Raw genomic sequence first — 13,954 nt, 5'->3', positions numbered from 1 at the left:
ATTTACAATGTCAGCTAATATAGGGATCATAAACAGAAAATGGGTTGTCACAGTTTAGTGCAAATAGGGTTAATGGAGAAGATGGTGGGGTGTATGGATGTGATTAGCTCGGAGCCACCATGGAAATGGATGGGTGAAAAAATACAGAAAGATGGGGGCTCAGGACTCGGACCCACAGTGGGTAACATGTTGGGCAAGAAGAAAAGAGGGAAGCAGCAGAGCTAGCAGAACAGACAAGCTCCTCAGATTTATTTTACTTTTTAAAAAGAGGTGAGGATGGAGGTTGTGGGGAGTCGAGTTTAAGACAGTTGGTAGTGGGGAAAATAAATGCTCTATCAATAGGTTAGTTACAGACTGACCTCAGGAATCACAATACCACATGAAATCCATTTAAGAACACTATAATACCAGTGTTATAAAATATGACGCAGCACAGTGATTCTTTAATTCTACCCACCTTAAATGGTACTCCATTTGGAAATAGAGAAACCGGATGAGGGATCTGCGTGCAACAATTTCAGCATGACAATCATTCAGAGCCAAGCCTCGGTCACTCATATACTCGCCATTGATGCATTTAGTTCCTGTGGCGACACATATAACCTGGGCATCTTTGACATCAGATCCTGGTTTCAGATGTGGTATGGAGGGTGAGGGAAAGAGGAAAGGTGAGATACAGAAAGCCAGTATAGTACACTACGAGGATCAAAGAGTTACAGCACAGAAGACCAGTTGGTCCATTGTGTCTATGCTGGCTCTTTGCTAAAGCAATGCAGAACAAATACCACTGCTCTTGTTCCTCTTCAAATCTACTTGAAATATTTGTCAAATTTTCCCTTAAAAGATGTCTCTTTCTGATGCAATTCGTTGGATGCATAAACAAATTCTTCCCAAATTCTCTCACTTCATAATTGACCAATTTATACCGACAAACTTTCATCACTGACTCCCAACCTGAGGAAATAGTCTTAATCACATCCACAAAACTTTCTTAATTGTCAAACACTAATCCCTGGGTTCTGATCACTGCCAATCTTTCTACAATCCTGATAATAATCATGAAGCCAACCCTTTGTTTCCCGTTTATTAACCAGTTTTCCATTCATGTTGCTACATCTCCTGTTCTACCTTAAGACTGAGATACCTCATTGAAAATCTTCTGAAAAATCCATATACACTGTATCTACTGTGTTCCCTTTATCTGTTCAATCATGCCTCCAAATTGAAACCATTAGATTTTACAAACATGACTTAGCTTCAACAAATTTGTGCTGGCTGTCCTCAATTAAGCCATACATTTCTAAACTCTTACTAAGTATATCACACATAATTGACAGCTGATGTTAGACCACTTTCTTTTCTTGAACAGAGGTGTTATATTGAATATTCTCAAGTCCCCAGCACAATCTGCAAATGGACAAATGATTCAAAACTGTGATTAGCGCTTCTGCTTTCTCCTCTTGGACTTCCTTCAACATTGACTATGTTGCAGCAGAGGCCGAGCAGTCAGCAGCATGGTTTATTTTGACAATTCTCAGCATTTTTCTTTGGATGTAAGCCAAGCAGAAAGTCATTGAGATAATTATTTTCTTGCATTTCTGTTAAGGCCACAAATTCTGATTCCCACGATTTTTACCTTCATGTGTGTACAAATTACACAGATATTCTAAATGATGGCAAGATTCACTACACTGAATTGTCTTAGAATGAAGTAATCCAAGAATGTTGTGACGGACAACTTCCTATCTGATATTGTACAGATCTGCTCCATTGCAATATGAATGAAAAACACTGCACGCTACTCCTAATCATTATACCAAGACTAACTTGAATCATCATCTCTTAACTCACAAATTATGGTAATAATGGGTAACAATTGTACTTACATCTGTTGAGACATGGAAAGGAAGCAGTTAAGTTGAAAATTAGTAGAAAGTTGAGGCATATGATAATATGTGACTGATTAAGTTAGAAGACGACAAAGGCCCTGATCACGTCAGAAATTGATTAAATTGTTAAAAGGCAAAGGCCCGGATCACCTTGGTAACTCCTTAAGTTAGCAACTCGAAAACTCATTTATCACAGGCAGAAGGTATTAAGACTAACACAAACAGAAGAAGGTGAAGCACCAATTTATAACCAATTACAGAGTTTATGGGAATACCCCGGGGACTTGAAGGTGTGAAAAGGGATGATTGATTAAAGCCATGGTACTGTATGAAAAGTTCATAACTTGACTGCATCCTGCTTTTCGCACTCTAACACTGAACTAAAGGCAAGAAAAGAAACAAGGACTGAGCCAGCCTATCATTGTACCCAGTGGATTGAACTTCACCATCTCCCCATGCACACGTGAGAATTCATTTTGACACTACCAGCCCACAATTCCCTTCATGTTTCTTCTTACTAACAATGTAGCCCCCTTATTGTATCCTCCTGAGGATTACGTGACAATATTACTCTATAGTATTATCACAGCTAAAACTGTTAAAAGTTGGAGAGGTTGCTATCTGTATTAGCACAATCTCCATTTTAAGATCATGGTACACGCTGGAAATCAAAATTATTTATTTAATTTTGGGGTTCCGTTGATGTTGTTTTCATAGTTTATAATAAATATAATTATTATATTTACAATTTATAATATGGCCTTACTCCCAACAATCATTTATGATGCTTAAAAAAAAATCAGTGAATGTATATAATAAATAATTATAAAAAGTTATAAGACGAAATGCAAGCCAGTAATCAGTGCTACATGAAATAACTGATTAAACAACTAATCTAACACGTTTACACAAAGAAAAACCTAAGGCATATGGATCCTTGGCTTTATAAATAGGGTCACAGGAATAGACATTCATCTTAGGCAGTGGCGCAAAATGGGTAGCACTGAATTGGTTGCCTGTTACATGCAGTGCCAAATACTCAGTTCCATTGCAGTCAATGGACTTAACTATCAGGTGTGTGTATAATGGGAGGCCAATTCTATACTGCCCATTTTGTGCCAGCGTCTGAGACAATTTCAACCCCACAGAGTACAAAAGCAAGGAAGGTATGCTAAACCTTTGTAAAACACTGTTTAGGCCCCCCGTTGGAGTATTGAGGCCAATTCTGGACAGCACATTTTAGGAAGGATTTCAAGGGCTTAGAGATATTGCAGAGAAGATTTACTAGAATGGTGTTAGGGATGATGAACTTCTATCATGTGGACAGACTGTCAAGACAGCAAAGATTATTAAGGGAAATTTGGTGGGGGAGTTCAAAATCATGAAATGTTTTGATTGAGTAAATAAGGAGAAGCTGGTTCCAGTGGCAGAAAGGTCAGTAACCAGGGGACACAGATAATTGCCAAAAGAACCAGGCGCAACATGTTTCTTTTACACAGCGAGTAATGATGATCCAAAATACACTGCCTAAAAGGGTGGTGGAAGCAAATTCAATAACTTTCAAAAGTGAATTGGATAAATATTTGAAAAGGGGAACACTTGCAGAGCAGGAGAATGGATTATAATTCTTTGGTCTTTCAAAGAGTCTTCTTCATTCACAATGACAGAAATTATTTATGCGTTTTTTCACACATGACATTAATACATGACCCCCAGTTTCATCCTTTACTACTAATGCAATACATGTGGTTATACAGTTAAGTCTGTTGTATGCATGATAGAATATTTACATTTTTCACTTTCATTAATTTACTGAAATACTTTGTTACTACACAAAAGGCATGTTGAATAAACAGGGTGATTGATGGATAATAGAATAGAAAATTTATTCCACTTGTGAGGAAAACCTTTATAAAACTCACTGGTGACAGTTGCACAAGAGTTATCCAGTCTTCCTCACTCACAGGATAAATGTTTTATTCCATAGTTCGCCACTGAGCATCTTCCATACTGTACATAAAACTTTCACAAATTATAAATGGTTAGAAATTAGGGATTCCATATGCAAATGTATTTTTATAATCAAGACACACATTTATGTTGGAAGCTAATTTATATATTTTTATAGATAGAGGACAGGGATGGGAAAGCACCAATAAAACTTAATTCACAATGAGTTCTAGAATAAAATTTAAATATATATAGCCAACAGGCCTTCACACAGTGCATAGAATTTTACAACACAGAAACAGGCTATTCAGCCCACTGACTTTTGCCAGCATTTATGTTCCACATGAGCCCTTGCTCATCTACTTCAGCTATCAACATATCCTTCTACTCCTTTCTCTCTCATTTACTTAGCTAGCTTCCCATTAAATGCATCCATGCTATTCACCTCAATCATTCCACTTTAACATCACAAACTCTATTTTTTTTATTAAATGTGAAATAATTGAAGCATATTTATACAATCCAATTTATTCCAAAAGAAACCCAACATACAAAAGTGAAGAAATGAAACAAATTGCAATGTACCTGTTGTCATGACAACACCGGCAAGAACTTTCCTCCGTGCATGAGGGGAGGTGAAGTTGTCAGTCAGTTCACTGAATTTATCCACCACTAATCGAGCCACTGCATCTGCCAGTACCTAGTCAGAGGAATGAGATCAGACATTCAGGTCAAATCCATAGAGTATATTGCTCCCAACCATCCTTTTTCTGGTCCAAACTACCTATTAATTTACTTAGCGTTGCTTTCTACAGACTAGAATTGCCACACGATTAAAAATTATACAGCATTCCTTAGCTTGGTGCGACAAATACAGGATTCTCTTAAATTGGCTGAACATGTTTTGCAATTTCCATTTGATGTGATACGGTACTCACATCTCCATCTTCTGCTTGTTTTGTCAGATCAAGAAATTCTAGAAGCCACATTCGATTTATAAATCACACTTCTATATTTAGATATAAATCACGTATACAGACACAACTGACCTTTCGCTTCTAGGACCCATGTCCAAATCCAGTTCTGGTTGATGAGGAAAAACATCCTCTGTCAGTTGATTGAGGCTTCAATGCAAAATAAATTTGGGCAGTCTTAATCCAGTTCCTAATTGGCGTGGGCTGACAGCACAAACTGAAATAATTCAGCACTAATTGGCCCTCTATTTAGTGTGATGGCAGAATGGCTGGTGTCGAAAATGGAAAATTATGCAGTAGGGGAAGAAGCTCTTTTAAGGTTGGGACATTGCTGGACCAGGGTAGAGAGTGCTGTGCATCTGATTGCGCTTTACCATAACTGGGAATGCTTGGTGCCACCATTGAGCGCCTAAAGTGGAAAGAGTTCCATTCCTTCGCAGTAACATCTCTCCCCAATGAGGATTAAAATTAAAAAAACAAACACATGAAACAGTTTTCAGTACACCAAATTCTCAGTTCATCGTTTCCAATAACAGCAATGGGTTTGAATTTTAACCAATCATACACTTAACATTTTTGGTTTTACCTTTTGCATACTTAAAAAAGCTACATAAAACATTTTTTCTCTTGAGTGTTATCCCAGTTTATGTTACTTTTCTCCAAGCTTACTCTGGGATGCAGATACGCCTTGGCTTTACCACTACCAACAGTATCCTTAAGCCCCTCTAGCCTGCTCCCTCCACCCTCACTTCAAACAAGTATGAGGAGCTCATGGACTTTGTTGTCACAAGATCATCCCTTCAGCTATTTCTGTCACATTGCCCTTCCTTTACCAAATCAAGTTCCCCAAGATTTACCCCTGCCCTAGCTCTGAAAACATGTCTATTTTTAGTTTCGCTTCTATTTCCCTTTATATGTTCTCCAAGCTCACCTTGTCAATGAGACCCACCTTCTTCTATTCCTCTCCATACCATCCTTGCAGATCACCACTCTATCTTCAATCTTCATATCCACTCCAAGTCCCTGGAATATGTTTGCACCTCCCAAATCTGAACCCATCTTTCATACAACTACATGCTTGAACCTCTGAAGCCACAGCACTGAAACAGCTCAAATCAAAGTCACAGAATACTTGGTTCCACTATAATCTATTCAACTGTTTTCAGAAAATCTCCACTAATGCCTTCTCTTCTTGTCGCTACACCTCTGAAGTCTTCAAGGGTCTATCCTAGGTCACCTCATCTATATGGCTCTCTTTGGCGTCATCATCTGAAGACATGAAGTCAAGCTGAACATATATGCTGGCAACACCCAGCTCTACCCTTCTACCAGCTCTCTTGACCACCTGTTTTGGGAAGACCAAATCCATTGCCTTTAACCATACTACAGATTCCACTCCCTGTCACCAATGCCATCCCCTTCTTTGGCTGCTGTTTCAGAATATTCACAACCTCAGTGTCCTGTTTGACTCTTTTCCCCACCTTTGGGTTCTCCACTTAATTGCTTTCTCACAGGTAATTCCTTTATTCTCATAACTTCTTGCACAATGGATACTCAGCTACAGGGGATCCAACCTTAATCATATAAATGCAATAATATTTGCAGACATCATGTGGTCAAATGTCTCATGGTCAAATCTCCAGGAATGGCTTGAACCAGAGTTGGCAACTCTGGTATATGTTGGATTACACTGTGTGACAGCCTTGTGAATGCTCTTGTAACTTGCTTAAAAGCTACCAAAGTAGTAGGTGTGGAGCAGGTGGAATGACCATCAATCTACCCACCAGGCTTCTTCCTTGCAAAAGGAATAAAAGTGAGGACATTCAGTTGGATAAAGTACTCAAAAGCGTAACTCAAAATTAATAATGGAAAGAGATCCAGCACAACCTCGAGTTAAAGGACAGAGGGCAGTTGTACGGCACCCAGCTTCTCAAAGTATCTCAATATTAATTCAAAGATATGTTACAATCTTCAACTGCCCCATCATTCTCAAATACAGCATGAACAGTGAGCAATTATGAAGGCTAGCTACAACTGCAGCTACTAATTGTTGTTTGGAAAACAGTAAATTTGTGCTAATATACTATTGTTGGTAGTGTGGCAGATGTACACTAATTGCTCCAACTGCTAAAAGCAATATATTAAAACTGTTGCAATAAAAATGCAAACCACTCAATAAATTTGCTCATCTCAGACTCCTAATTACTCCTAACTAACTGAAGGGGAGCCAGGCGCACATTTCATGGTAAATTAAATAAATATTTAATAACCCAGAATTAATTAGGCAATTAAGCAGCTGCTATTCACATCAAAGTGAAAAAAATTCTTGATTAAAGGAATTAGGTGATCCATACAAGATGTGCCGCATTCTCACCATCACTATATTCACCTATATTGCAGCTGGGACTGGGTTTCGAGACCAACGGTGGGATCTTCCGCACCCACGTGCCGCCGGGATCTTCCGGTCTCATTGCAAGCCAATGGGCTTCTGGCTGGGGCACCGCCTCGCCCGCAGCGGGTCCCACCCGTGACCAGGACCAGAAAATCCTGCCCCAAGACACTATAATTTGGGAGTTTTGTTCGTGCTCGATTCTCACGAGCACCAAACTCTTCTATTTTAAAATCAACTTCACTACAGTTGCAGTGTTAATTGCAAGGTGGGAAATGGTCTTGTGTGGCTTTTAACAAAACACAGAGCATTCATTTCACTGCGCTGTTCTGAAATCGAAGACTCCTGATCTTCCCGGTTGGAAACAGAGGCGGATGGGTGCTAGGAATAGTGCCGCTGGCCAGCGTGCTATTTTTCCATCACCATTCTCACCAATGGCAGGTTTCATCAGGACGGGCAAAGACAGGCATTGTGATGACATTTTAAGGGAATATGCAAATATGCAAGCAGCCAGGATATAGAGCAGCAAGTGACCAGTAGCTAATAGTCTGTAGTGTGTGTATAGGAATTGCAGCTATGCTGTCCTTGTGAGTGATAGTTGCTGAATTCATAAAGTAGATCTGTCTGCTAAGACATCCTGTACTGCATCTTCAAATAAATTGTCTAGGGAAGAGTGTGTAAATAGCCTGGATCATGTTGAGATCAAAAAAGAGGAGGCATTAGGCGTCTTGAAGGATATTAAGGTGGATAAGTCCCCAGGGCCAGATGGGATCTACCCCAGAGTACTGAGGGAGGCAAGGGAGGAGAATGCTGGGGCCTTGACAGAAATCTTTGTATCCTCACTGGCTACGGGTGAGGTCCCAGAGGACTGGAGAATGGCCAATGTTGTTCCATTGTTTAAGAAGGGTAGCAGGGATAATCCAGGAAATTACAGGCCGGTGAGCCTTACATCAGTGGTAGGGAAATTATTGGAGAAGATTCTTCGTGACTGGATTTACTACCATTTGGAAGCAAATGGGCGTATTGGTGAAAGGCAGCATGGTTTTGTGAAGGGGAGGTCATGTCTCACTAACTTGATCGAGTTTTTCGAGGAAGTGACAAAGATGATCGACGATGGAAAGGCAGTGGATGTTATATACATGGATTTCAGTAAGGCCTTTGACAAGGTCCCTCATGGCACACTGGTACAGAAAGTAAAGTCGCACGGGATCAGAGGTCAGCTGGCAAGATGGATGCAGAATTGGCTTGGTCATGGAAGACAGAGGGTAGCAGTGGAAGGGTGCTTTTCTGAATGGAGAGCTGTGACTAGTGGAGTTCCGCAGGGATCAGTGCTGGGACCTTTGCTGTTTGTGGTATACATAAATGATTTGGAGGAAAATGTAACTGGGCTAATTAGTAAGTTTGCAGACGACACTAAGGTTGGAGGAGTTGCAGATAGTGAAAAGGATTGTCAAAGGATACAACGGGATATAGATCGGTTGGAGACTTGGGCGGAGAAATGGCAGATGGAGTTTAATCCGGACAAATGCGAGGTAATGCGTTTTGGAAGGTCTAATACAGGCAGGAATTATACAGTAAATGGCAGAACCCTTAAGTGCATCGACGGGCAGAGGGATCTGGGTGTACAGGTCCACAGGTCACTGAAAGTGGCAACGCAGGTGGATAAGATAGTCAGGAACGCATATGGCATGCTTGCCTTCATTGGCAGGGGTATTGAGTATAAAAGCTGGGAAGTCATGCTGCAGCTGTATAGAACCTTGGTTAGGCCACACTTGGAATATTGCGTGCAATTCTGGTCACCGCATTACCAGAAGGATATGGAGGTGTTGGAGAGGGTGCAGAGGAGGTTTACCAGGATGCTGCCTGGTCTGGAGGTTATTAGCTATGAGGAGAGGTTGGAGAAACTCGGATTGTTCTCACTGGAGTGACGGAGATTGAGGGGCGACTTGATAGAAGTTTACAAAATTATGAGTGGCATGGACAGAGTAGATAGTCAGAAGCTTTTTCCCAGGGTGGAAGAGTCAATTACTAGGGGACATAGATTTAAGATGAGGGGAGAAAACTTTAGAGGAGATGTGCGGGGCAAGTTTTTTTACGCAGAGGGTAGTGAGTGTCTGGAATTCGCTGCCAGAGGTGGTGGTGGAAGCAGGTACGATAGTGGTGTTTAAGAGGCAGCTTGACAAATACATGAAGAGGATGGGAATAGAGGGATACGGACCCCGGAAATGCAAAATGTTTTAGTTGACGGGCAATATGATTGGCGCAGGCTTGGAGGGCCGAAGGGCCTGTTCCTGTGCTGTACTTTTCTTTGTTCTTTGTTCTTGTTCTAAACTGAACCTATGTATAGTTCACCAGTCTTGGGGTGAGATTGGTGAGTTTGTGCAATGGAAACATAGGTACAAAACATGATGGCAGCGATGTGAATTTGAAGACCACAAGATGAGCCACAAACAAGATCTGGTACGATACAGAGGCTGTACATCAAAATCCCCGAAGGCAGAGCACCTCTGCAGATGGTGCTTTGCAGTTTGTGGAATAGCTGGATCAGGAGTCTATGGGGGCAGCAACTCGGAATGGGGGCAGCAACTTGGTTCATAGTCTTGTTGCGCAGTTAGTTTTGAAACGCGCAGGAAAAGCTGCAGAGCCATTGTGACGTCTTCAGGTGCCATTCCCACGCAAAAGACAAAAACACGCAAGATGAAAAAAAACGTGAACTGCAGCCACAAAAACAGGAGGGAAGAGAATAAAACAAAACACAGCTGCATTGGTGAAACTCTCCATCAAGTACAGAGGTTACAATCCCTTAAACATCAGGAAGGTGACCACCAAATTTCCCAGATTTGGAATTCGAAGGCCACAGTCCTATACAAACTTAGGCTTTTCAAACAAAGGATAGGACTATGCTTTTTAGATTCATCTGTCATAGCACCAGATGAACAAGCAGTGAAAATAAAGATGACCATTGGAAATGAGGGGTTGCATAGAGTCAACACTTCAGGCCTGTCTGAGGAGGATCAGAAGGACCCTGTTAAGCTATGGAACATGCTGGAGGATCAGCTTCATGGAAAAGTAAACTTCAGGCTTCACCCACCGTTTGGAGCGGATATCCTACAGACTGCAGCCATAGAATCAATTGATCAGCTCGCCAGCAGGTGCCATGTTAAGGGCAAGGATGTCCTACAGGCAGCAGCCACAAAAATCAATTGATCAGTTTGTCAGGAGGTGCCATGATAAAGGCAAGGACTACGATTTCTCAGAAGGTGAGCTGTCTGAATGGATAATGGAGCTGGTTATGATAGCTTCAATACTGATCGAAGCCTTCCAAAAAGATCTTTTGGAGAAAAAGCCATAAAATTGACACACTGCTAAAAGATGGCAGAAAATGCAAAGCCATTGTGGCTGAACAACAGCACCAAGCATTTGGTGCAGTAGCCAGGATGCAGAAAGCAAGCAAACCATGTGGGAAGTGGGGTTTACTGTGCAGCCACTGCAAAGCTGTTCAGTGTTCCAAGATCTTTGCAAGGTATGTGCTGGAATGGGCTCGTTTATGTAGGAGATCTAGTTCTGGAGGTGCGACCAGAGGTTACAATAAAATACAACTAAATAAAAAGTACGTGCCGAATACTGGCAGCAACAGCAGGGTGTGCGGCAGAGGCCCACATAAGCACAAGCACATGCACGAGCTTAGCGGCCAGATGGACCAGCGTGAAGATTCAGAGTGGAAAAATCTTCAACTGGAAAGCAAACAGGTCTTCTACATTGTGAATGTGACACAATGTGTGGATGAACTCAAACAGTTAGTGGCTTTTGCTACTATTAGCATCATATGCCCAAAGAAAAGTGACAAACACACGCTCGCAGCTGAAGTCACTATGGGAGTGAGCACGAACACTTTACCAGTCAGAATTCTGAAGAATATGTATTTGGATCATTGGAAGTCAATAGTACAACCTACAAGAGCCAAACTAACTGTGTACAATGGGTCACCCATTCATTGCATAGGTACAATGACATTGAAATGCAGCTACAGCAAGTCTGCATGGAAACCACAAGTATTTTACCTGGTGGACATGAGCAGGTCAGCATTAGCAGGATTATTGGTGTCCACAGGCTCAACAATATATGAGATCATCAATATTTCAAGATTGGTAGAAGGGGCCAAAAATAATCGTATCAAGTCCATCCATGATGTACAAAAGGTATTGACAGATTTGACACTATAAGAGACTTCAGAGGTGATGCTGTACTACACCTCAGGAAGATGCAATTCCATCAGCAACCCTCCTAGAAAATGCAGTATGCACATACAAGAGAAGCTTAAGAGGAGTTGGATGGAATAGAGCCAACAAAGTGCCTGGCAAAGGAAACTGTTCATTGGCCAGAGATCATCAACAATATCAAGAAGGTAGTGAGGATGTGCAGGGCATGCCAGAGTCACCAGCCACATCAACACAAAGAACCTCTACACCTCACCATTCCATCGTACCCTTGGTCTAAAATTGCAACAGATTTATTCACTCTCCATGGCAACGACTTTTTCCTAGTCACTGATAACGTTTCTAAGTTTCCAATCTTCAGATATCCAGCCAAAGCAGACACAATGGCTGCACTGTTCGTATGCCTCAAGAGATCATATCAGACAATGGGCCATCATATGCTGGCAGACCTTTTAGGGACATGTGTGCTAAATGGGGCATAAACCAAGCGACAGCCTCAGTACACTACCCCAGATTCACCTCCTTGCCAAGCGAATGGTTCACATCGTTAAAGGCATTAATTATGAATATTGTGAAACAAAACAAGCTCTCCAGATTGCCATGTTAAACTTAAGAGCGATATATTTCCATCACCAGCAGAAATCATGTTCAGAGGGCAGGTTGGGACAACCTTGCCAAGCCATAACCTGTCTCAGTTCTCAGGGATACAGGAAATACTTCTCAGAAAACAAGGGAGAATGAAGGCGGCAAACGACCGACACGCAGATGCGGAACTGCCTGGTCTGCGAGTAGGACAGGTTTGGGTCATACATCCTACCCAGGGCACCTGGTCACCACAGAAGTATCCAAAGGGTGCAGTGAGCCTAGATCCTATGAGGTCACAACACCAAATGGAAGGATGTTACAAAAGCCAGCTAAGGGAATTGTACAACTGTATAACGCCCAGCACTTCAACTGCATTTAAAACACATCTTGGATGAACTTGGAAAGTGAAATTGTGGAAGATCACCAAGAAAACAACCAACATTCCAATAATATACAGAATGCCAATGTGCCTACAAGTTAAGAATGCCTAAGCGACAAGTCTAGAACTCAGGAAGGTCATATCATTACAAGATCCAGGAGGATTAGCAAGCCACCCATATGTTAACAGACTCAAACTCTTAAACAGAGATCTATCTTGTGTAAATAGTTCTTGCAACCCTACTGCCTATGTGATTTCACTCTTAATGTATGTAATGTTTTCTTGGAAAACAAAAGGGATGTTGCGCTAACACTATGGGAATATGCAAATGAGCAAGTAGCTATGATGTGGAGCAGCATGTGACTAACAGCTAGTAGTATGTTGTGTGTGTGTGTGTGGGGTGTGGGGAAGGGGGTATTGCAGCTGTACTGTCCTTGTGAGCAATTGTTGCTGAATCCATAAAGTAGATCTGTCTGCTGAACCATCCTGCACTGTATTTTTAAATAAACTGCATCAACATATGGTTTATCAGTTCAGGTGTGTAAAACACAGAAACGCAACAGCGGGTGCTGCAACTTGCCCGATTCTGCAAGGAGGCCAACCGAAGGAGTGAAGGGGCTCACAGAGCTCGCTGATGACCAGTTTGGCAGTTTAGTGGAGGTGCATGGGCTGCACACTGGATCGGGGGCAGATGAGGTGCGTGGAAGCAGCAAAGCAGGGAGCCAGTCATGCCCCACTATCAACTTAGGTGGATCCATCAAAGGGTGCACCACTTAGAAGGGCACTCAGCCATTGGCACATAGGTGCCGTTGGATGTGCACAGATTGCCGGGAGAGTGAATCTTTGTGCTTGGACTGTGCAAGGGGCCATCACCCTCCTGGCATTTAAGAAGGGGGTAAGCTGAGTCCAGCTAGGGGCAAGGAAGGCAAGAGCTGGCATTGTAGCAAACTCTCAGATTTTGAGTCTAGTGGCAATGAGAAGCAATAACCTCAGCAGCAGAGGCAGAGTCCTGGTCATCAGGAGAGCAATGAAGAAGGATGAGGGACATGAAGGCAATGCAGATGATACCCTCAGCATAGGATTTATAATCGAAGATAGAGCTATTCGGACATGTCAGAGAACCAGTGCTGCAGGGAACTGCATTTATCCAGGCAGATTATCACAGAGATCTGTGCGTTCACTATGGAAGACCTCACACCTCGCAGCATTGCTCGGCATGCCCTGCCAGTAGCTGTCAAAAGTTTCTGGCCTCAAACTTTTGTCTCAGACTCCATTCTTGACCCTTACAAGTCTTGGATTCAACTAGGGATTGGAGATTCAGGTCATAATGTTGCGCATCTCTGCCCTAAATATTGACAGAACTCAAAACAGTAAAAATGTGGCAGGAAGTGGCTAAAGTTTGGGATAACGTGGCTATTCAAGATCTGCAAATTTGCTTTGATAACACGAATTGGAATATTTTTATGTAGAGTGAAGACATAAATAACAGAGCAGATATCATAAATTATTATATCATCTTGTGAACAGCTTCATGTCTAAACTAAAACAATTAAGATCTATCCAAATGAGAA

At 41.8% G+C, this 13,954-nt stretch overlaps 1 protein-coding gene across 1 annotated transcript in view; it reads right to left on the bottom strand.

Annotated features, from left to right (window-relative positions):
- Positions 1-13,954, bottom strand: part of LOC144686374 (double-stranded RNA-specific editase 1-like) — a 309,081-nt gene that overhangs the window by 50,465 nt on the left and 244,662 nt on the right. The window contains exons 7-8 of the mRNA XM_078551506.1: positions 4,425-4,539; positions 458-626 (exon numbers count right to left, since the gene is read on the bottom strand). Coding sequence (XP_078407632.1) covers positions 458-626; positions 4,425-4,539 — 284 coding nt within the window. The remainder of the gene's footprint in view (positions 1-457; positions 627-4,424; positions 4,540-13,954) is intronic.

This window comes from Cetorhinus maximus, chromosome 11 (genome assembly GCF_964194155.1).
Source record: "Cetorhinus maximus chromosome 11, sCetMax3.hap1.1, whole genome shotgun sequence".
Lineage (NCBI taxonomy): Eukaryota > Metazoa > Chordata > Chondrichthyes > Lamniformes > Cetorhinidae > Cetorhinus > Cetorhinus maximus.
Note: the sequence above shows the minus strand (reverse complement) of the source record. Positions and strands in the feature narration are given on the sequence as shown.